This window comes from Sphaerodactylus townsendi, linkage group LG01, assembly GCF_021028975.2.
Source record: "Sphaerodactylus townsendi isolate TG3544 linkage group LG01, MPM_Stown_v2.3, whole genome shotgun sequence".
NCBI lineage: Eukaryota > Metazoa > Chordata > Lepidosauria > Squamata > Sphaerodactylidae > Sphaerodactylus > Sphaerodactylus townsendi.
Window position 1 is genome coordinate 1,891,549 of NC_059425.1, and position 22,171 is coordinate 1,913,719.

A 22,171-nucleotide genomic window follows, 5' to 3' on the forward strand; every position below is an offset into this window, starting at 1 on the left:
ATTTTTTAAGAAAACAAGTGGTATCAAATAAGGCTCTCACTGATTGGCCACTGGATATCTGACTGGCTGTGCAGATTAAACTAATATTTCTGTGGCAGCGGCCAGCAACATATTGGTTTTATTTTCTGTCTTGTTATTGCAGTGTTATTGTTTTTTTAATTACACCTCGTTTGTACTTTGCTTTCCCCTATGTGTGTGTGCATGTGTAAGTGAATGCACACACTGCTTTCTGTAGTGGCCATATTGTGGATGGCCTTGCCTCTGGAGGCAGCCATCTTGTTTCCCCCCACATCCTGTGTCAGCATTTCAAAGGTGCTCAAATGCCAACAAAAGGTTGGGGACTCCTGGATTGGGGACTCTGGGTCATTGCTACAGAGTTGTGTTGATGTGTGACAATGGCCTTTTTCTGCACAAACCCTTTAAAACATTTTGAGGCAGGAGAGAAAACGTTTCCTCCATGGAGTTTTGCATGGCTTTTGTTTTAACCCCCAGCCTCAAAATGTTCTATTTCCAGCCTCAAAATGTTTTCAATGAATCCCCTTTTAAAACACTTCTCTGGCTGAAACATTTTGAAAACGTCTTCAGTTGCTGTGCGATATATTGACTACGTTTTCCATGCTTCTCTGCTTCCCTGAACTTACTCCTCAGTGCCATTTTCTGAGCTCATTCAGTTCTCCCTCATCTGTTTATTTGCAGCATTTCTCTATTTGTTCTTTTATAGGCGCAGGCACTGAATATGCAAGGAGTACAGAATGTAGCATGAGTCTGTGAAGCATTGAAGCATCAGTTCAACACAACATTCCAAGAAAAGAAAAGAAAAATAACATAAAGGTGACAGGAATCATTTTAAGGGGTGAAAGCAAGCTGTGAGCTACTGAAGATGGGTTGTAAGGAGTGGTCCTATCGCCCTGGCTGTCCTAACTGGGATCTGTTGCAAGTCATATTCAGAGATCTAGTGAACAACCATTGTTCGCTGTTCTGGACATGAAAACTTGAGTCAAAACCTTTTGTCGCACATCTCACATGTTGGCTTTGGGCAACACTATTCTCAAACAAAATGATTTCTAGCATCAGGCTGGCCTCATCCATCATACTGAACAGGTAGTCAAAATGGCCGTCCTGGAGCAGGTATTAGCCTTCCTACAAGTTCATTAATATGTAAGAGAACAGGAAAGTGTTGGCGCATCTTAGATGCTAAGTTGCCTTTGATAGGATAATAACTTCAAATGGGGGCGGAAGAACAATTAAAACGATTATGCCATTACATCTGTGCGACTGAATGTGACACAACTGGGTTGATAATTAATTAGTGTTTTCAAAAAATGTTACAGGGAAAAGATTGCTCATAGTCAAAAGAGTGTCCCGGAGAGCGTATAAAAGGACAGTCCATCTTCAGTTCCACCAACAACTTCACCAGAGCTCTTCGTTCTTCAGAAAAGCAAGTAAGTTCCTTTTTGATCCAGTTGCTCTTGTGCTTCTTCAAATGTCTCTTTGACAATTCTTTTTTTTCCTTAAAATTTTGGTTGGGTCTTGAAAACAGTCTCTGTAGCCTCAGTTGATTTCTTTCTTTATGATGCTTCCTGCTCTCAATTATTCTAATGTCAAGAGAATGTTGCCTGCAGACCTTAAAATAAATCTCTGGCCCCTTACACACACGCAAAATAATGCATTTTCAAACCACTTTCACAACTGTTTGCAAGTGGATTTTGCTATTCCGCACAGCTTCAAAGAGCACTGAAAGCAGTTTGAAAGTGCATTATTCTGCATGTGCGGAATGAGCCTCTGAATTTGCCTTCCTTGGGAATTGATGACCTACTGTCATCAAATTACAAAAGCCAAGTCAATACTCAATTTCTTTCATATGTTTAAACTTCCTATCAATGTGTCAGCTGAGAGGATGAAACCCTTGTTGATTGAATTGCAAAGGGACTGTTTTGATTTCAGATGTCCCCTCAAAGAATTTATTCTAAGGCTGCAGTCCTGTGCATGTTTAATGAGATTATTTTATCATTTATTTTATTTTATTAAATTTTTATACTCCCCCTTTTCTCTTGGACTTGATTACAGTTCAGAGAACTAAAAAAAAGAATTTATTGATTTCATTTACACAACTACAGTTGTCTACAATGGCTTATGACACTCTCCCCAGGGGCGTAACGAGGCAGCCCTGGGCAAACTGTAGCCCTGGGCAAAACCTGAGTTGGATGCCCACCCCCCCAATGGGCGGCCACTCTACCACGACCAATTTTTTTTTGCACAAGGACATTGGTGCCTGCAGGGGTGCATTTTTAGACATATCAGCGCCAAAATTTCAGCATATCATCAGAAGACTGTCCTTATGCTACTCCCCAAGTTTGGTGAGGTTTGGTTCAAGGAGTCCAAAGTTATGGACTTCCAAAGGGGGTGCCCCATCCCCCATTGTTTCCAATGGGAGCTAATAGGAGATGGGGGCTACAATTTTGAGGGTCCATAACTTTTGCCCCCCTGAACCAAACTGCACCAAACTTGGGGGGTGCCATCATCTCCAGATGATACCCTGAAATTTTGGTGCTGATACACCCAAAAATGCACCCCCTGCAGGAACATCCTAGAAATTTGCCCAAGAATCTTTGTTTTGCATTGAGTTTTCTGCATTGCTGTCAATGGGGTTGCAGGCTGTGGGGGGCACATTTCTGAAGGCACAGTCTCAAAACTTTCAGGGTCTCATCAGAATACTGCCCTAATGATACCCCCCAAGTTTGGTGCAGTTTGGTTCAGGGGGGCCAAAGTTATGGACCCTCAAAACTGTAGCCCCCATCTCCTATTAGCTCCCATTGGAAACAATGGGGGATAGGGGCACCCCCTTTGGGAGTCCACAACGTTGGACTCCCTGAACCAAACCTCACCGAACTTGGGGGGTAGCATAAGGACAGTCTCCTGATGATACGCTGAAATTTTGGTGCTGCTAGCCTAAAAACTGCACTCCCTGAAGACCAAAAATGGAAAACCACTAAAATACCCAAAAACGAAACCAGCATTTTGATGCCCCCCACAAGGTGATGCCCTGGGCAGCTGCCCACCTTGCCCAATGGGCATTACACCAGTGTATGGACCTGTCCAAACGTTGAGGCCCAGGAGGGGCTGTCCCGGTGGTTCCTTCCCAGCCCAAGATGCAGGGGAAGGGAGTATGTGGGAGGGCTTTCTCCATGACAGGCCCCAGACTATGGAAAAGCCTCCCCATGGAAATACACCAAATATCAACCCTTTATGGGTTTTGGCATCTGGCAAAAAAAATTCCTATTCACCCAGGCCTTGGCAGTGGTGTAGGAGGTTAAGAGCTTGTGTATCTAATCTGGAGGAACCGGGTTGATTCCCAGCTCTGCCGCCTGAGCTGTGGAGGCTTTATCTGGGGAATTCAGATTAGCCTGTACACTCCCACACATGCCAGCTGGGTGACCTTGGGCTAGTCACAGCTTCTCGGAGCTCTCTCAGCCCCACCCACCTCACAGGGTGTTTTTTGTGAGGGGGGAAGGGCAAGGAGATTGTAAGCCCCTTTGAGTCTCCTGCAGGAGAGAAAGGGGGGATATAAATCCAAACTCCTCCTCCTCCTCCTCCTCCTCCTCCTCCTCCTCTTCTTCTTCTTCTTCTTTTTCTCCTTTTTCTCCTTCTTTTTCTCCTTTTTCTCCTTCTTTGTCTTCTTCTTCTTCTTCTTCTTCTTCTTCTTCTTCTTCTTCTTCTTCTTCTTCTTCTTCTTCTTCTTCTTCTTCTTCTTCCTTCCCATAATGTCTTTTTTAGAAGCTGCTGGTTGGGGGTTACTATCCTTTTTATTATTGTTTTATAAAATGATATTTTTGCTGTTGTTTCTAATTTTGCAAGCTGCCCCGATCTCTATATAAATTGAAACAAACAAACAAACAAATACATAAATAGTTTAGGACAAGTGGATGAGAAGGCAGTGAGATTTCTGGTTAAACAAAATCTATACTTTGCACATTGGGATATTCTGGATGAGGTATGTTACACACTGCTTCTCTTCCGTTCCCCCTATAGTCTTTTTTCCATTTAATTAAAAAAATAGTTGACAATGCTGAACTTTCACCAACTTTATGATGTCACAATCCACTGTGACACTTGCCATGAAACACTACTAAACTGTTTTAGAATAGGAAGTTAATTGGAACAATTAAAGGCTGATTCCGCATGGGCCAAAAACAGCAGTGTGAAAACTGTGCGAAAATGGTGTAAAAGGGTTTATTCTGTTTTCACACCGTTTTCACACGGCTGTTTTTGGCCCATGCGGAATCAGCCTAAGATAAAGCAGAAAGAGACTGGCCTTCAGCAACATACACAAATGGCCCCTTAGGCTGTTGTCCTCGCAGTAAGAATAAGGGTCATTTTGGTTCAAGTTCTGAAGAATTATTTCAATTTTTGAAATATTGGTGGCCTTGCTAATAAAGTCCTAATGAAGGAGAATGCATGCAAAAGTCACTAAAATATCAAATTGTTCAAAGTTCTTTAGTCACATGTGAAGTTTCCAGTTCAGAGCCTACATTTTTTGTCCATGTTGTTCCATTTCAGATCTAACTCCACCATAAACAAAATGAGCCTCTACAGACACCAGAGGTACTGGGAGCCATTCCGCCGTGGAAGTTTCTCTTCCGGTAGCTGCTATGGAGGTTCTGGCCAACGCATCGGCTATTATCCATCTTATGGCCATAGCTACCACCCACAGACCTACTGGGGTGGTTATGGCCGTGGCAGCTACTCACCAATCCATTATGGCGGTTATGGGTATGGCCGCGGTTACTTCCCACCACAACATTATGGGGGTTATGGTTACGGCCAGCGTTACGGATTGGGGTATGGATCCAGGCGTGGCAGCATCTGTTATGACCCTTTCAGCTACGGTTCTGGATCGTACTACCCTCGCTCCCGAAAGTTCAGCTGCAGCAGCATCGACGGACCCTACTAAATGGCGGAGTGGACTTCCAGTGCAGTGTTAAACGGCAACACACACCCAACAACTTTTCACATGAACTATTTCCCCCCAGAAAAGCTGAATATCACAGAATTCCCCTGGTTGATGAGGAATGCTCAGCATTTCTCTAAATCACTCCTATGCTTGTCTTTGCTGACAGTAGACTCTGTATCCAGTTGGTAACTATATCTCTACAGGACAATTCCTGAATGTCTATGAATGCCGAATGGTTCCTGTAATTTTTTTTATCTTCTGCAGGAAATCTTGACCATGGACATTTTCTTCAATGTGCTATCTTTTGGGGTTTTTTTATTTGAATTGAAGCCAACTGTTGCTTGGTGTTGCAATCCACTTTTGGCTCTTCAATTAAAAGCTTGCTTTGCATCACAAATGTCTTTCTGGTTTCTCTGGTTATCCATTCCTGATGCCCAGGCAGAGGTGGGATCCAGCAGGTTCTCACAGGTTCCTGAGAGTAGGTTACTAATTATTTGTGTGTGCCGAGAGGGGGTTACTAATTGGTGATTTTGCCACGTGACTTTTGCCTTAGTTATGCCCCTCCTCTCAGCAGTAGCACACAGAACTTGAAGCAGTCTAGCAGGAGGTGCACCGGCGTGCGTGGCAGCCTGCGTGCATTTGTTTCCCGCCCAAGGACCAGCGCAACAGCTGCATCCTTGCCACAGCCCTGCCCAGGAATGCCTGACCACGTCCCCATCATGCCCCACCCATCCCCATTGGCACTATGCCACAGTTTGAATCCCACCACCATGGGAACCTGTTACTAAAATTTTTCGATCCCACCACTGTGCCCAGGTCTTTGTGGCACAGTGGTTAAGAGTGGCAGACTCGAATCTGAAGAACTGGGTTTGATTCTCCACTCCTCCATCTGAAACCTGCTGGATGACCTTGGGCTAGTCACAGTTCTCTCCAAACTGTCTCAGCTCCAGCTGTCGCACAAGATGCCTGTTGTGGGGAGGGGAAGGGAAGGCAACTGAAGCTGCTTTGAGACTCCTTATTAATAGAGAAAAACAGGACATGCAAACCAACTCTTCTTGTTGTTATTAGGGAGAAGTAGGGGGGAGCTAAAAAGGGAAAGCACATTTCTCTCTATAGAGTTGTGTGTGATAATTAAGAATGCATAAACTCAACTTGAAAAAAAAAACAGCCCAGGAACATGAAAAAAAGAAAGAAATATCAACTCCAGAAGATATTATAGAAGGACAGTGGGAAGAAAGGGGAGAGGAATATGCCCCAGTGGCAGATGAAGAGGGCAGGTGAAGCCAGCTTCCTCAAGGTCAGCGTGGTGTAGTGGTTAAGAGCAGGTGGATTCTAATCTGGAGAACCAGGTTTGATTCCCCACTCCTCCACCTGAGTGGCAGAGGCTTATCTGGTGAACCAGATGTGTTTCTGTAACCTCTATCTGTGGGTTCTGTGGGGCAGAACTTGGAATGAGTTTGCAACAACAAATTTTAAAAACAAAATGGTTTACTTTCTTAACATATAACATCAACATTTAACATCACACTTCAAGATCCTGTTCAGGTTGCATTTTCAAGTCCTTATATTTACAGTCTACTGATACTGCCAAGTCCAATTCTTCTTTGCAAGTGGGTTGGCTCCTGAAGACTCCAAGGGCTTGATGAACAGGATTCAACATGATGAAGGTTTCCAGGAGAACTCTCACCCATTACAACCACAAAAAGAAACCCTTAACAAGGTGTTAAGAGCTTATACCAATCAAGGTCCAAGTCTGGTAGCCTTGTCTCCTCCAAACTACATTAGGTCTGCAGCCTCTTGCTGCTTTGAGTCTCCACCCCTTACTGGGTCAACCCATTCTGAGCATGGGGGATGCATTTCCACATTCCTACATTCCTGCTGGGTGGCCTTGGGCTAGTCACAGTTCTTCAGAACTCTTTCTGCACCAACCTACCTCACAAGGTGTCTGTTGTGGGGAGAGGAAGGAAAAGGGGCTTGTAAGCCATCTTAAGTCTCCTTACAGGACAGAAAGGTGGGGTATAAATCCAAATGTTTCCTCTTCCTCTTCCTTTTTTTCTTCTTCATCTTAATCCCTGTACTAGTCAATCATTATTATTCCTAATCATAGGAAAAGGAAGCAATGCAATGTCAACCAACTATACTAAATAAAGGCAAATGAAACGAAAGGATGGAAAATGGTAAGAAAAGGACTGGGGTAGGATAGGAAGGCCAGCAATGATATAACAGTTACTTCCTCAACCATAGGCCTGGTGGAATAGCTCAGTCTTGCAGGCCCTGAAGAATTGAGCTAAATCCTCAGAACATGGATCACAGTTGATAGAGAGTTCTACAAAGCCAGGGCCAGGTTAAGGATAGCTGGATACTTCTAAGGCCAGGGACCATCAGCAGATTAATTTCTTTACTTTTATTTAATTTCCACCCCACCCTTCCTCAGCCAAGGTGTAATGCACTCCGGGAGTTATTTAAACCCTTGGGGGGGCCCTTTCCCCACTTACCTTAAGCCCCGCGCTACTCTCCTAAAGTAGCACGGGGTCCAGCTGCACTCCCCACTTCAGGGGCGGCGAGAATGCAGCCGCCCCGATGCTGCCTCTCTCGCGCCCCCTCAGCGCGCGTAATTCCTGGCGCCTTTTCAAATGGCGCCTTTTGATGACCCTGCGCAGAGCACGGGGTCGTGGGGAAGCCTGGGCGCGCACCAGTAATTGCACGCGCTGGGAATTGCGTGCAGCAACCCTCCAACAAGGGTAAGTGGGGAAAGGGCCGGGGAGTCATTTTTGGTTTCAAAGTAGGCTACCATCAATATACTGATGACACCCAGCTCTGTATTTCTCTATCCAAATCACCTGGTGATCCTGAATAAGTCCTGACATGATGACTTGCTCATGAGGTTAAATAGCTATGGGGGAACAAGTTGAAACTGAAACCTAACAAGACAGAGATAATGTCTGTTGGCAAGATTACGGTCCATTCCAGGCAGCACAAAAAAGATGTCTGGGGGGCATCTTAAAAAAAAAGGTGACTGCCTCTTTTTACTCCGCACGCCCAAAATAAGACGTTCAGGGGGCGTCTTAAAAAGAAACAGTGTCTGGGTGCTTTCCAGACAGCAAAGGCTTCAGAGGGGAAAAAGATTCCCACTTGACCATTTTGCTCTCTGGTCAGTTTCATCCTCCATTGGCAACATTTCCAACATTTTGTGTGCTGATTTAAGGGATTATTCCTGCCTCCCATTTGCTGAAGGGTGCCCCAGTACGTTTGCTCTGCAAGCTCCGATCCTGGGCACCTTTTCAGCCTGGAAAGTACATAGTTGTTCTCAGCTGGTCCTGCTGATTCCAGCAATATATAGTTTCCCTATTATTTTTTTCAAGGCGCTATCTTGGAAGATACACAGACACACATATCAGAACGTTAGCTGCTTGTTTTGTAAACGTCAGACATTTTAATTTCTTCTATGTGGCATGGACCACTGCTGTGTTCAGATTTCTGAGTTGGGACATGTTCTGTAATGTGATGGTGACTTTGAAATGACCTCATGCAAGAAATAATTGTTTGATCATGGTGGGGGAGGGAGGGAGGGGCGTAAACCTCAGATTTTGCCCCGGGCGCCATTTTTCCTAGCTACACCTCTGCCTTAGGAGCAGGCTCCCTTTTCTCCTGGCAAGACTAGGGTTGAATCCCCACTACCGTCTTAGCCAGGTTTCAGAACACAAACTAACTAGGTTTGAGGGACGACCTCCCCATTGCTTGTGTGGCAGATTCCGTTTCTGGTGCTCGTTCTCCCCGTTAATCCGTGTTCCGACAGGACCTGGTTGCAAGTGGCATAGACCCCATTAACACAGTTAAGAGCTGATGCGAGGGGAGGGATGAGGGTTGAAACCCTGACTCGTTTCCCGCCCTGGAGCGTGTTGCAGATTTCGGGCAACCAATCAGCGCTTCAATGTGCATGCAGCCTTTCCTTGGTTTCGTTTCCGCTTTTGCAATTGGCCAGCAGAAGGGGATGCAAACGTTAAACAGTCAAACGTGTAACTTTAAATCGTTAATGGTTTACACAGGGAACAATTAACTGTTTGCACAGTTAAACAGTTAAACTTTTACACACTGGGTTTTTTTGATCACACCCCTACAACGTATGTTTCTGCAGTGGGAAAAGGTCCCACCCCGTCAAGGCATGCCAGCCAATCAGGGGAGACCTGCAAAGCGAGCTAGCCTGGTAGTGGGGATTGCTAAGAGTCCTGCAACCGGGTGTGTCTGCTGTGTGCTCACTGTGGTGGGGAGGGAGGAACTCCGATGAAGAGGACACAGTTTCACAATGAACAGGTTTGGATCTGCATGCAAATTTCAAGTGGGGATTCGACCTAGGTTGGGCAGCTCTGAACTAGGGTGTTTCAGTGCAGCTCTTCAGGAGTTCAGCGGTGGCCACTCCTGTTCCTTCCTCTCTCCAGTCACTGCTGCTCTGAAGGATTGCTCAGCTTTTTCCAGGTACTGCCATTCTCATGGAAGATAGTGGAGTTCTTCCAGCTAACAAATCCAGCTTTCTGGTCTATCGTCTTTCAGCTCCGAAACTTGTAAAACAGCTTTGCCCTTCAAGGAAGACTGTCTTCAGCCCTTTCAGTCAACCATCTCTTGCTCTTTTAGCTAACCCAGTCCTGCTTTATGCCACCTTTTAATGTAATGGTGATCATTTCAACAGCATATCCATGAGCCTTTGCTAAATATGCAAATTACCACAAGCCTGTACACATATCAACTATCTGTTAGTCTGTTCTGGCCTAAAGTCTATCAAAACATTTGTGATTTACTAATCAGATGTAGGCCTAAAATTCTGTGCTTTTCAGTATATATTTACTTGTACTGTTGGTTACTATGGGAAGCTGCCCTGAGCCCAGGAAAATGTAGGGTATACCTCAGAGCTAAAGAAGAAGAAGAAGAGTTTGGATTTATATCCTCCCTTTCTCTCCTGCAGGAGACTCAAAGGGGCTTACAATCTCCTTGCCCTTCCCCCCTCACAACAAACACCCTGTGAGGTTGGTGGGGCTGTGACTAGCCCAAGAAACTGTGACTAGCCCAAGGTCACCCAGCTGGCGTGTGTGGGAGTGTACAGGCTAATCTGAATTCCCCAGATAAGCCTCCACAGCTCAGGCGGCGGAGCTGGGAATCAAACCCGGTTCCTCCAGATTAGATACACGAGCTCTTAACCTCCTACGCCACTGCTAAGGAGGAAGAAATGAGAGCTGAGACAACTAGAGCAAGTTTGTTGAAAGTTTCATGACAAAGCTACAGGAACATGTTATAGGACACTTATAAAAGCCTACGAGATGGCAGTGAAGGCCACAAAGAAACCTCTGCCTGACTGAGAGTTCCCTACACTGAGCAGCAGGAGAACATTTTTATTCATTATTTGATTACCAAAGTGGGAGAACACAAAGTGAAATAATAGGAAACATCAACACATTTACGCTACTTTTTTATTATAACAAATAATGAAAGGGCTGCTCAGTAATAGCATAAACTGAGAGATGGAATTTTTGAGAGAAATCACCTCAGGACACAGGTGGGCAGAGGGAATGCTCCATAGGCATTTTTGCAAGTTGATAGGCTCAATTATTTAGGGTGATTAGGTCCTTAACAACCCTCACTGAGGAGTCCTCAAATGATAGAAATTCAGCCACTAGCTGTGAGGCATTTGCAAGCTTTTTTGCAGATCAAATTTTGTTGCTCAATTGTCACCTCCCAGTCAATTCTGATGCAGCTAAAGAACTGGAGGACCCTTGGCCATCTTCTGGTCCAATTCTGGACCATTTCAATCAACTGTCTCAGGCCGATGTGGATAGGATACTGGCAGCATTAAAAAAAGCCTGTGACCTGCCCTCTGGAGCCATGTTGGTCATGGCTGGTGAAAGCAAGCCATGACAGCATGTGGGCTCCACTGAGACATTAAAAGTTGTCCTTGGATTGCTGCCACAGGAGGTGGTGATGGTCACTCACCTGGATAGCTTTAAAAGGGGCTTGGACAGATTTATGGAGGAGAAGTCGATCTATGGCTACCAATCTTGAACCTCTTTGATCTGAGATTGCAAATGCCTTAACAGCCCAGGTGCTCGGGAGCAACAGCCGCAGAAGGCCATTGCTCTCACCTCCTGTATGTGAGCTCCCCAAGGCACCTGGTGGGCCACTGCGAGTAGCAGAGAGCTGGACTAGATGGACTCTGGTCTGATCCAGCTGGCTTGTTCTTATGTTCTTATGTTCTTACGATTCAGCGGCTTTTCCAGTGGAGCTGAAGAAGGTGGTGGTACATGCACTCTTGAAGAAACCACCACTAGACCCTTTGAATCAAGTAAACTACCACCAATTTCATATTTGTTCTTTCTGGGTCAGGTGATTGAGAAAGCAGTGGCAAAGCAGATCCAGATGTTCCTAAATGATTCGTGAGCATTCAGTCATTTTAGCTTCTGACCTGGTCGTGGGATGGAAATGATATGGGTCACTTTCACAAATGACCTCAAGTGACAGCTGGATCAAAGCAGGCCAGCAGTGCTGATTCTTGATCTGTCGGTAGTTTTTGAGCCAATTGATGATGATTTAGTGACAGACCACCTTGCTGATGCCAGAAGGGGAACAGCCTAGCAATGGCTGGGCTTCTTTTTGTGGGGTCAGGGACTGAGGGTAGAATTGGGAGAGAGAACCTCCTTTTGCCATCCACTTGTATATGGGATTCCCCAAATTCTTTCCCCAGTGCTTATTATTATTATTATTATTATTATTATTATTATTATTATTATTATTATTATTATTATTATTATTATTATTATTATTATTATTATTATTATACACATAACAACACAGCACAAGTGTCTGGAATTCATCTCTGAATATCGAGTCCTTCCCAAGAATGTGTGCAGTTCCTAGAAGTGCTGCTTTCTGCAGCAGGTGGACTGATGTTCTGTCCCAGTATCAGCATTCACGATGTTATCACGATTTCTTGGGATTCCTCCTAGAGCACCGACGACTAGTGGGATGACTGCTGTTCTTTTCTGCCACAATCGTTCAACTTCAATTTGTAGGTCCTTGTGTTTTGTGATCTTTTCCAGCTCTTTGTCCTCTACCCTGCTGTCAACTGGCACAGCAACATCTATGATCCAAACATGTTTTTTCTCTATCACTGTTATGTCTGGGGTGTTGTGTGCCAGGTGTCTGTCTGTTTGTATTCTAAAGTCCCAGAGTATTTTGCTTCTTCATTTTCTGTGGTCTTCTCTGGCTTGTGCTCGTACCAGGTCTTGCTACAGGGCAGGCCATTACTTTTGCAAAAGGTTCCAGTGCACCATTGCTGCTAGCCTATGGTGACGTTCAAGATAGTCAGTTTGGGCTATTTTCTTACAACAGCAGATGATGTGCTCCACAGGTTCATCACCCTCTTTGCATAGGCGGCACTTTGGGTTCTTGTTAGTTTTTTCGATTCGTGTCTTTATTGCATTTGTCCGTAATGCTTGCTCCTGGGCAGCAAAAATCAGGCCTTCAGGTTTTTTTCTTTAGAGTTCCCCTTCTGAGCCACTCCCATGTTTTCTTGCTGTCGACCTTCCCTTCAATGTTCTTAAAGTGCTGCCCATGGAGTGGCTTGTTTAGCCACTGCTCCTTTCGTGTTTTAAACTGTTGGACTCTATACTCTTTTGATTCTTTGGCTTTCAGCATCTCAGCCTTGTGGACTTCTTTCAATGCTGGCTCTTGACTTTCTTGGATGTATTCTTTCAGGCCTCTTTTCTCTTCCTCTACTGATTGCTTGATGTGGAGCAGTCCTCTTCCTCCTTCTGACCTTGCTAGGTGGAGTCTGTCTACATCACTTCTTGGATGCAGTGCTCGATTGATGGTCATAATTTTCCTTGTTTTTCTGTCCAGGATGTCCAATTCGGCTTGTGTCCAGTTAATTATGCCAGCAGTGTAGCGTACTATTTTCAGCAAGTATTAATTGCCTTTATTGTATTTCCTCCATTTAACTTTGATTTCAAAATTTTTCTTACCCTTCTAAGATATTCCTTCCTAATTGCGCCTTTGACTTCTGCATGCTTGATTTTCTCTGCTTGCAGTATCCCCAAGTATTTGTAGCTTTCATTCACTGGTAAGCTCTTTATTTCTATGTCATTTGGCATATTCACACCTTCGCATGTTGCAAGTTTACCTTTACTATTATTATTATTATTATTATTATTATTATTATTATTATTATTATTATTATTATTATTATTATTATTATTATTATTTAATTTAATTATTATTTATTTGATTTAATATATTGCCCCATTCTTGAAGGGCTCTGGGCAGTGTACAACATAAAACAGAATATATAAAATCATCATAAATACAATTTCCATAAATACACTTAAAAACAGCAGTTGCTTCCAAAGATAGGCGACTCACGAAAAACCTTATTTAAACTTAAACTTAAACTTAACCCTCCTAGAAAGAAGGAGAGGGGGGAGGTAATGGGTCCTGATGACATTAGGGACCCATGGAATAGAGGGGGGGCACACTCAGCGGCTGGTCTCACCAAAGGCCCGGTGGAACAACTCAGTCTTACAGGCCCTGCAGAAATCGCCAAGGTCCCACAGGGCCCGGACAGATGGAGGGAGAGTGTTCCACCCGGCAGGGGCCAGAGCTGTGAAGGCCCTGGCCCGAGTGGAGGCCAGCTGCATCATTGCACCTTCTAGCCCCTCCCTCTCCCTTGCATGCCACCCCTCACTCACTCACTCACTCACTCACTCACTCACTCACTCACTCACTCACTCACTCACTCACTCCCCTCCCCATTCTCATTCCCCTTCCCTTGCATGCCACCTCTCCCCCTCCCTCCCCTCCTCCTTCCTCCACTAGAGTGGATGGGCCATGTCCAGCTGCCGGGGCCCCTCTCCCTCCCTTCCCTCCCTCCCTTGCATGCCACCACTCCCTCCCCCTCCCTCTCCCTCTCCCTCCCCTCTCTTGCATGCCACCCCCTCCCCTCCCTCCGCTAGGGTGGATGGGCCATATCCAGATGCTGGGCCCCCTCCCCTTCCTTCCCCTGCCTGCAAGTCCCTGAGTTTCAACCTGAGTTGTAATCAATATACTGATAACAATCAGTTATACCTGTTAATGAATGGCTGATAAATTATTGGTAAAGAATTGTGTTTTGGGTGAAGGAATCAAAGAGACTGCCTAGTGAAGCACCAGAACCTCGTCGATTATTTTTTCTCAGATGTATATTAAGCTTTTTTTGTCTCTGGGAACAAACAGGCGAAAACACCAGCCTGCAGTCAATGCTAAGGACTAGAACAGGGGTAGGGAACCTGCGGCTCTCCAGATGTTCAGGAACTACAAATCCCATCAGCCTCTGTCAGCATGGCCAATTGGCCATGCTGGTAGAAACTGATGGCTACAGACTAGAAGAGTTTTAATTTATTCTCCATCTTTCTCTCCTCTAAGAAGTCTCAAAGCCGTTTACAAACTCCTTCCCTTTCACTCCCCATAGCAGACACCTTATGAGGTAGGTGGGGCTGAGAGTTTAGAGAGAACTGTGACTAGCCCAAGGTCACCTAGCAGACTTCATGTGGAGGACGGGGAAAACAAATCCAGTTCACCAAATTGGAGCTTGCTGCTCATGTGGAAGAATATGGAGTCAAAATCAGTTATTCATTGAGGGTCCGCCACTTTTAAAAAGTAGGAAAATAGCTCCTGTGGGGGAATGCTTGTTCATACAGACTATAACAAGGATCTCTTCTGGATAGCAATCAGGATTGCAACCCAGCAAATAGTCATTTGGAATATATGTAACACTTTACTCAAGGTGTTCTTTGCAGAAGAAGGTTGATCATGTCCAGTGGTGGGATCCAAAAATTTTAGTAACAGGTTCCCTTGATGGTGGGATTCAAACAGTGGCGTAGTGCCAATGGGGAATTGGGCGACAGGGGCATGGCTGGGCATTCCGGGGGCGGGGCATTAATAATTTCTCTGTTACTGTAAAAAACTCTTACTGTAAAAAAAAGTTCCCAATTTCCAGCTGGTATCTTTCTGTCCATAATTTAAACCCATTCTAGCAAGTCCTATCGTCTACTGCCAACAGAAACAACTACTTCTCCTCTAATTGACTGCCTGTCAAATACTTAATACTTTCAAATACTTAATTTTGTTTCTGGAAATCAAAAGAAGGATACTTTCCTTAAACAAGGAACTTTTCCATATTTCTAAAACATGTTTTTAAAACAGCCCAACAGGGAGAATTATCCTGGTTTCTACCTTTGCTAACCAGCCACATAGGAAACAACAGGACTTTATGATTTTTGGACCTAATGGAATTTCTAACGGAAAAGCAGACCCAATTAGTAACCCCCTCTCGGCACACACAAATAATTAGTAACCCACTCTCAGGAACTGGTGAGAACCTGCTGGATCCCACCTCTGATCATGTCTACTCGGAATTCTGCTTGCAGGCCGCTCCTATGATGGCATCTGCCATAGGATTTCTCCTCTTGGTACTGTAAACACAACCAGTAGCCTTCCCCTTCTATCAGGCTTCCACTGAAGACACTGATTTCCTTTCATCAATCAGAGACAGAGAAGATATGTTTTCCCATCTTAGTATTTCTTTTTAAAAAATCAGACTTGGATAGCCAGAGAAACACCCAGACACAATTATAATGCCGAGAAAGCTTTTAATTGGAGAACAGAAAGGCAACTGCAAGAAACAAGCAACGTCAGACTTCAAACCAAATTAGACAACATATAAAACTAGAGGACGTTTGCATTGTCAAGGTGTCCTGCAGAAAAGTAAAAAATAAAAAGAACCGCTAGGAACTCATGGACTTGCAGGCAGGTAGTGTCCATTATAAAAAACTAGGAATTGAAGACAGTGTGGTGTGAGCAAAGGCAAGCACAAGACTGATTTGGAGAAATGGTGAGCTCACAGTAATAACCATAGGAAATCTTCAGTGTTCACCATTTTTGGGGAGAGGGGAATCAGCTGGAGAGTTCTTGGGTATTTGTCACCATTTAACATCTCACGGGAAGTCCACGCCAGCATTTAGCAGGGACCGTCGATGCTGCTGCAGCTGTACCTTCGAGAGCGAGGGTAGCACACTCCAGAACCGTAGCTGCAAGGGTCATAACAGATGCTGCCACGCCTGGATCCATACCCCCATCCGTAACGCTGGCCGTAACCATAGCCCCCATAATATTGTGGTGGGAAGCAACCACGGCCATACCCATAACCGCCGTAATTAATTGGTGGGTAGCAGCCACGGCCGTAACCACCCCAGTAGGTCTGGGGGTAGTAGCTACGGCCATAAGATGGGTAATAGCAGCTGCGTTGGCCAGAACCTCCATAGCAGCTGCCCGAAGAGAAACTTCCACGGCGGCATGGGTCCCAGGAATTCTGGTGTCTGTAGAGGCTCATATTGTTTATGGTTGACTTATATCTGAATTGAACAACATGGGAAAAATATAAGGGGCAGTGGATTAGAACATCACACATAACTAATGTAGGAACATCACTTAAAAAATTTGATGTTATTTTATTGACTTCTGCAGGCATTCCCCTTCATCAGGATCCTTCCAGCAGACACTCCAACACTGCAATGATTGAAACTTAATAATAATAATAATAATAATAATAATAATAATAATAATAATAATAATAATAATAATAATAATAATAATAATAATAATAATAATAATAATAATAGTATCCATATAATCAGATTTCAGGAAGACGCATCTTTGTGTGGTTCTGAAAATGTGGATACCTATTCTTATCCCTATGCCCGTAGTGGCGAACCTTTGGCACTCCAGATGTTATGGACTACAATTCCCATCAGCCCCTTCCAGCATGGCCAATTGGCCATGCTGGTTTGAAAATCTGATAGAATTATAGTCCTCTTTATCTGAGATATAAGTCTCCTACTATGCTCATTCTAATTCTTAGGCTGACTCCGTATGGGCCAAAAACAGCAGTGCGAAAACGGTGTGAAAATGGTGTAAAAGGGTTTAAAATGGTGCAAAAGGGTTTACACTGTTTTCACACTGTTTTCACACCACTGTTTTTGGCCCATGCGGAATCAGCCTTAGTCTTATTTTCATTCTCGTTTTCTTTCTTAAACCTATTCTTATACTTCATTCACAATATGTCTTTGTTGATAAGATACAAAGTAAATTACACAGCGGTAGAAGAAGAGTTACGATTTATTCACCCTTTTTCTCAACTGTGAGGAGTCTCAAAAGGGCTTACAAACTCCTTCCATTCATCTCCCCACAACAGACACCTTGGGATGCAAGAAGGGATGATAGAGTTCTCAGAGAACTGGGACTAGCCCAAGGTCACCCAGCAGACTTCATGTGTAGGAGCAGGGTAACAAATCCAATTCACTAGATTACATTTTGCTGCTCAGTTGGAGGACTTCAGAATCATACCTGGTTCTACACTTAGGAGTCCTCTACTCTTAACTACTACCCTATGCTGCGTAAGTCAAGTACAATCAACAGCATGATACATCCAATGAACACTGCAATAGGTTTTGGAGAAAAGAGGTCTGAGGTCAAACAGGAACCTGAAACAAGAGCGAGCTTTTGAACATGAAGTGTAGATACTACCTACAATCCAGAACATACTTTCAGTGATCAGAAGCAGTGCTGTTTTAGAGGCAACACTCCTTTCCCACTTACCATTGCACTTTTCTGACCATTTCATATAGTACAGAGCTGTTTAACTGTGCAAAAAGCCCTCTTGTATAATTATGGATTTTTTTAATACATTGTGGAATGCCAGAAGAGTGTGACACTTCCTAAACTTATCATGGATGTCTTCCATAAGGTGAGAATCAGAAGAGAGAATTCACAGTATAACCACTGAATTGATCCTCAGTTGATCCTCGTTTTTTTATTTCCCACTACTATGTGGTTTGCCCCTGTTTGAGCCTAATTGAGGATTGCCAAGTGTAGGTCTTTTAGGATGACAACCGATCTCCTGGCAAATGAGATCAGTTCACCTGGAGGAAAAAGGTCACTTTGTAAGGTGGACTGTATAATCGAACTTCCTCCTCTCCAAACCCAAACACTTCAGGTTCTAAAACCAAAATGCCCAGATATTTTGTGACCTACAGCAGGCAATCCTAGCCTAACTTTCCCAGATGCAGTGCTATTCTTTCATGCAGTCTTACTTTAGACAAAGATACCTGGTTGAGTTTAAAGGACATCCTTCAGAGAGTCTGAGACAGAGATCGGGAAGCACTTTAAGGAAAAGAAGAAATTAAGCCCACAGGAACCCACCTGTCTTGCAAGACCCAACTTCCAAGTCAAAATTGTTTTATCAGAGAAGAATTTGAAGATGCATTAACACAACTGGATCAGAATGGAGCTTACCGGTTTTCTGAAGACTGCGTCTCAAGTGAGGTTGCTGGATGATGGAGTGAAGACGGGTTGGCCTTTTATACTCTCCCTGGCACAGTCTTTTGATGATGACCCGTTCTTTTGCGCAACATCTTAAAACCCTAATTGTCTACCCAGGCATGCCACACTCCCTCATCTCTTAATTGAGTTAATTGGTCTTCCTCCATTCCTTGGGCTTATTAACCTATCGAAAGCCACTCAGCAGCCGAAAAGAACCAACACCTCTCTGCTCTCTTTCATCTTAACGAACTTTGGTAACTCCTTCAGTGAGGGAATTAATAAATTTTTGACTCGTCATTTGGCATGTTGGACTCGGTAAAACACTTGGGAAGACTTCAAAATGCTAGCGGGTTACCTCTGGTCTTCTACTGGCCATATTCCCCACAATTCTTCTGATCGTTTGCAGAGGTGTATTTTGATCCATAAACACAAGTCTTTTTTTTGACATTACTGTTTCTCCCCTCACTTTGAAAAGAACAACATTTTTGTGAAAGGAAATAATTTTTCCTGATTGACCTTGTGGGATTGAGGGCTTTTAGCTCAGATTTCCGTGTTCAGACAACCAATCCAGGCCTTGCTCCAATGATTATTTTGAACCCTCTCTAATGGACCCATTCTCCATGAACTTGGTCTTACCCTCTGCTGGTGAGCAGCGGGGGCGTCGGAGGTGAAGAGCTCGTGTATGTAATCTGGAGGAACCGGGTTCGATTCCCAGCTCTGCCGCCTGGGCTGTGGAGGCTCCTCTGGGGAATTCAGATTAGCCTGGGCACTCCCACACACGCCAGCTGGGTGACCTTGGGCTAGTCACAGTTCTTCGGTGCTCTCTCAGCCCCACCTACCTCACAGGGTGTTTGCTGTGAGGGGGGAAGGGAAAGAAGATTGTAAGCCCCTTTGAGTCTCCTGCAGGAGAGAGAGGGGGGATATAAATCCAAACTCTTCTTCTTCTTCTTCTAAACTGGGGATAAGTTCTTCTCCATGCCAAATGGCCAAACCAGTTTGTCCATGCACTACTGTCATCAGTGGCATACCACTAATGGGGACATGGGTTATCCCATGTCCTCAGGTGCACACCACAGCATCCCATCCCTCTCCCAGCCTCCTTCAGGCTGGTTTCTGCCCTACCCAGGCCATGGGGAGAGCAGGAGCTGGACTGCAGGGAGGCAGGGTATGCAGGTGGCTGTGCCCACCTGGGACAGCCGTCATGGCATCCTGCCCTCCCGGGCTCCCTGCAGGCCAGCTTCTGCCCTCCCCAGGCCCTGGGGAGAGCAGGAACCAGTCTGCAGGGAGGCCGGGGTCTGTGGGGGGCAGTGGCAGCACCTGCCTGGGCTGGCCACCAAGGCGCCCTGCCCTCCCAGACTTCCTGCAGCTGGCTTCAGCCCTCCCTTGAGTCCCACCTTCCCCTGTCCTCCCTGCTGCCCCCCCCCTAAGTGGGGCATGGGGAGCCAGGCAGATGGTGCCTCAGGGAGGCGGTCATGTTCCCGGGCACCATTTAGGCCCAGTACACCATCGAGTGTCAGGAAAGGCTAACTGATCCAGGGAGAACTGAAGATAGGACACATGAATGATCCAAGCCTGTTCAACATGATGTACTTTGGGATATAACCCAAGCTCTGGACAAATAAATGAGCCTCCTGAGGGCTGAAATTTTGGATGGTCCAGCGAGGAGAATGACACCAGTTTAGAAAACTGTTTTGTGGGCAGGTTTTGGGTTGGAGAATGACATATAATTTGAAGTATTTGCAGTCCCCAGCCCCTGCAAAGTATTGGGGATAAAAAAGATAGTCAATATCTCTCAAATGTTCTGCTGCATATCTGTCCCTTAAATATAACTATGGGCTTTCCGCATTCTCATTTTTTCCTGAATCTTCTGGGAGGAGGGGGGGTTGGTTTCAAATGTATTTTGCTCCCCGTAGAGATCAATTCAATTTTACACCACTGTATGTCTGACATGAAGCATGAACTTTCAAGTGAGATAATGACTAAATCGTTCCTTTCCACTCCTGACGACACTTTGTGAGGTAGGTAGGGCTGAGAGAGTTCGGAGAAAAGCATGAGTAACTTAATGTCGCCCTGCAGGCCTTATGTGGAGGAGTGGGGAAACAAACTGGATTCTCCACATTGGAGCTTGCCACTCTTAACCACAACAACCCTTTCATATTCATTATTTTTTACATCTTGTTATAAACATACACATGATTCATGGTAATAGGAATGAGAATGTATAAAATAGCTTCTATGCCAAATCCTCATTTACATATTTACATATAACTATTTTCCCAGAAAAACTGGAATAAAGAAGGAATTAAGTTCTGCACCACATGAAATTTCAGAACAACAAATGTAAAATTAGAACCAATGGATGTTAACAAAAAAAACCCCCTGCATATGGACAAACTTTTTTACTAGGGATGAAACAGAAGCAGGATGGAAAACACATCTTACCATGAAAGGCCTCTGAATATGCCAGCCATAGATTTGGGTCTAATATAAGGTGACCAGATGGTCACCTTTGTGAACTGGGATGGGGGGTAGGCGGCTGTGCACTCGCGCGCATGCACGCACAGCCGCAGGTGCGCACTGCCTTCTGGGGCGCTGCCGTTTCCCGTCCTGTCACAGGGTGGGAAATGGCAAGCCCCAGAAAGCCGTGCTCCTGTGGCCGCGCGCACGGGAGGCTGCCGCACTGCCTTGCGCCCCAGAAGACAGTGCAGCAGCCTCCCCAAAATTGAGAGAATTTAAATTACCCGCGGGACGCAGGACAAATTGTTTGAAGGTGGGACTGTCCTGCCATAAGCGGGACGTCTGTTCAGCCTGGTCTAATAGAAGGAGCCATAGCCAACAGACCATGGCCACACAGCCCAGAAAAGTCACAATAACCAACTTATGTATTTGGTCTCCATGTATGGAACTGTCATGTTACCAACCTGACCAATGGTGGGTGGGGGAGGTCTGTGTTTACAACAGTGTCCCTACCTATCCTAGCAACACAGTGCCAAGATGAATGTCCCCCTCTGTGTTGGCTCAGCAGTACCATTAAGGAAAAAGGCCTTATGTGGGCACGTTCCTGGACAGCACGGAAATACACACAACTAGCCTCACCTTTCCTAACGCAATCAGGGAAGAAGAAGGCTAAGCCTGAGAAAACTAGTCCCTGCCCTGGGACTTCAGCCCCCTCCCTTCACTGGATAAAGAATAGGCAGATAATCAATGATTTAACACAATTAGAACTTCCTTTCAGCCATTCCTCAAATGCACTAACCCAATCTCCCTTTTCCTGACTAATTTCTGGGGGAGACCACTTTCATCTGCATTGGAATTATCCTGGAACCGTAATGGTATCAGTTCCACCCCAAAATGCAATCATCTCCAGGCATTCTGCAGGCTTGAGTCATCAACCCAAGTGTCCACTTTTGTTCTCCTTTGCGGAGAAAGCTTCCTTTGGTCTAGGAATATTAACACTCATGGCTAGAAGCCTACACTTTCTTATAACTTTCTTGCCCACCTGGCAGTTGGTATTCAGTATTTCCTGTGCTGGTCTGAAAATACTATCCCCAACATTTCTTTTCATCCCGTATCTCTATTGAAGCTCAGTGTGGGTCATTGGACTCTGGTCCTCAGCCATTTCACTTCTAGAACAGGTAATTATTGCCTTTTCCCCTAAACCCCCTTACCTATTCCAATCTATACCCTCAACTCTATCTAAATCTTTGAACAATGTGAACTCCCTATGTGTTTCCATTCCTGTGCTTGGATTTTTATTCTTTTACTTTTTCAGTAAAAAAAAAAACTCTTACATTTTACTTCTCTGACTTTTTGTGGATTTCTTAG

At 44.8% G+C, this 22,171-nt stretch overlaps 1 protein-coding gene across 1 annotated transcript; it reads right to left on the reverse strand.

The window, feature by feature from the left end:
- Positions 1 to 15,601: 15,601 nt before the first annotated feature.
- LOC125439513 (prisilkin-39-like) lies at positions 15,602 to 18,348 on the reverse strand. The gene is made up of 2 exons (XM_048508616.1): positions 18,320 to 18,348; positions 15,602 to 16,380 (listed from the first exon to the last, which is right to left on the reverse strand). The coding sequence occupies exon 2, from the start codon at positions 16,356 to 16,358 to the stop codon at positions 15,987 to 15,989; it is 372 nt and encodes a 123-aa protein (XP_048364573.1). The 5' UTR covers positions 16,359 to 16,380; positions 18,320 to 18,348; the 3' UTR covers positions 15,602 to 15,986.
- Positions 18,349 to 22,171: the final 3,823 nt, after the last annotated feature.

Bases quoted from the DNA above. Each gene is read 5' to 3' on its own strand.
- LOC125439513 (XM_048508616.1), bottom strand. From the start codon at position 16,358: ATGAGCCTCTACAGACACCAGAATTCCTGGGACCCATGCCGCCGTGGA.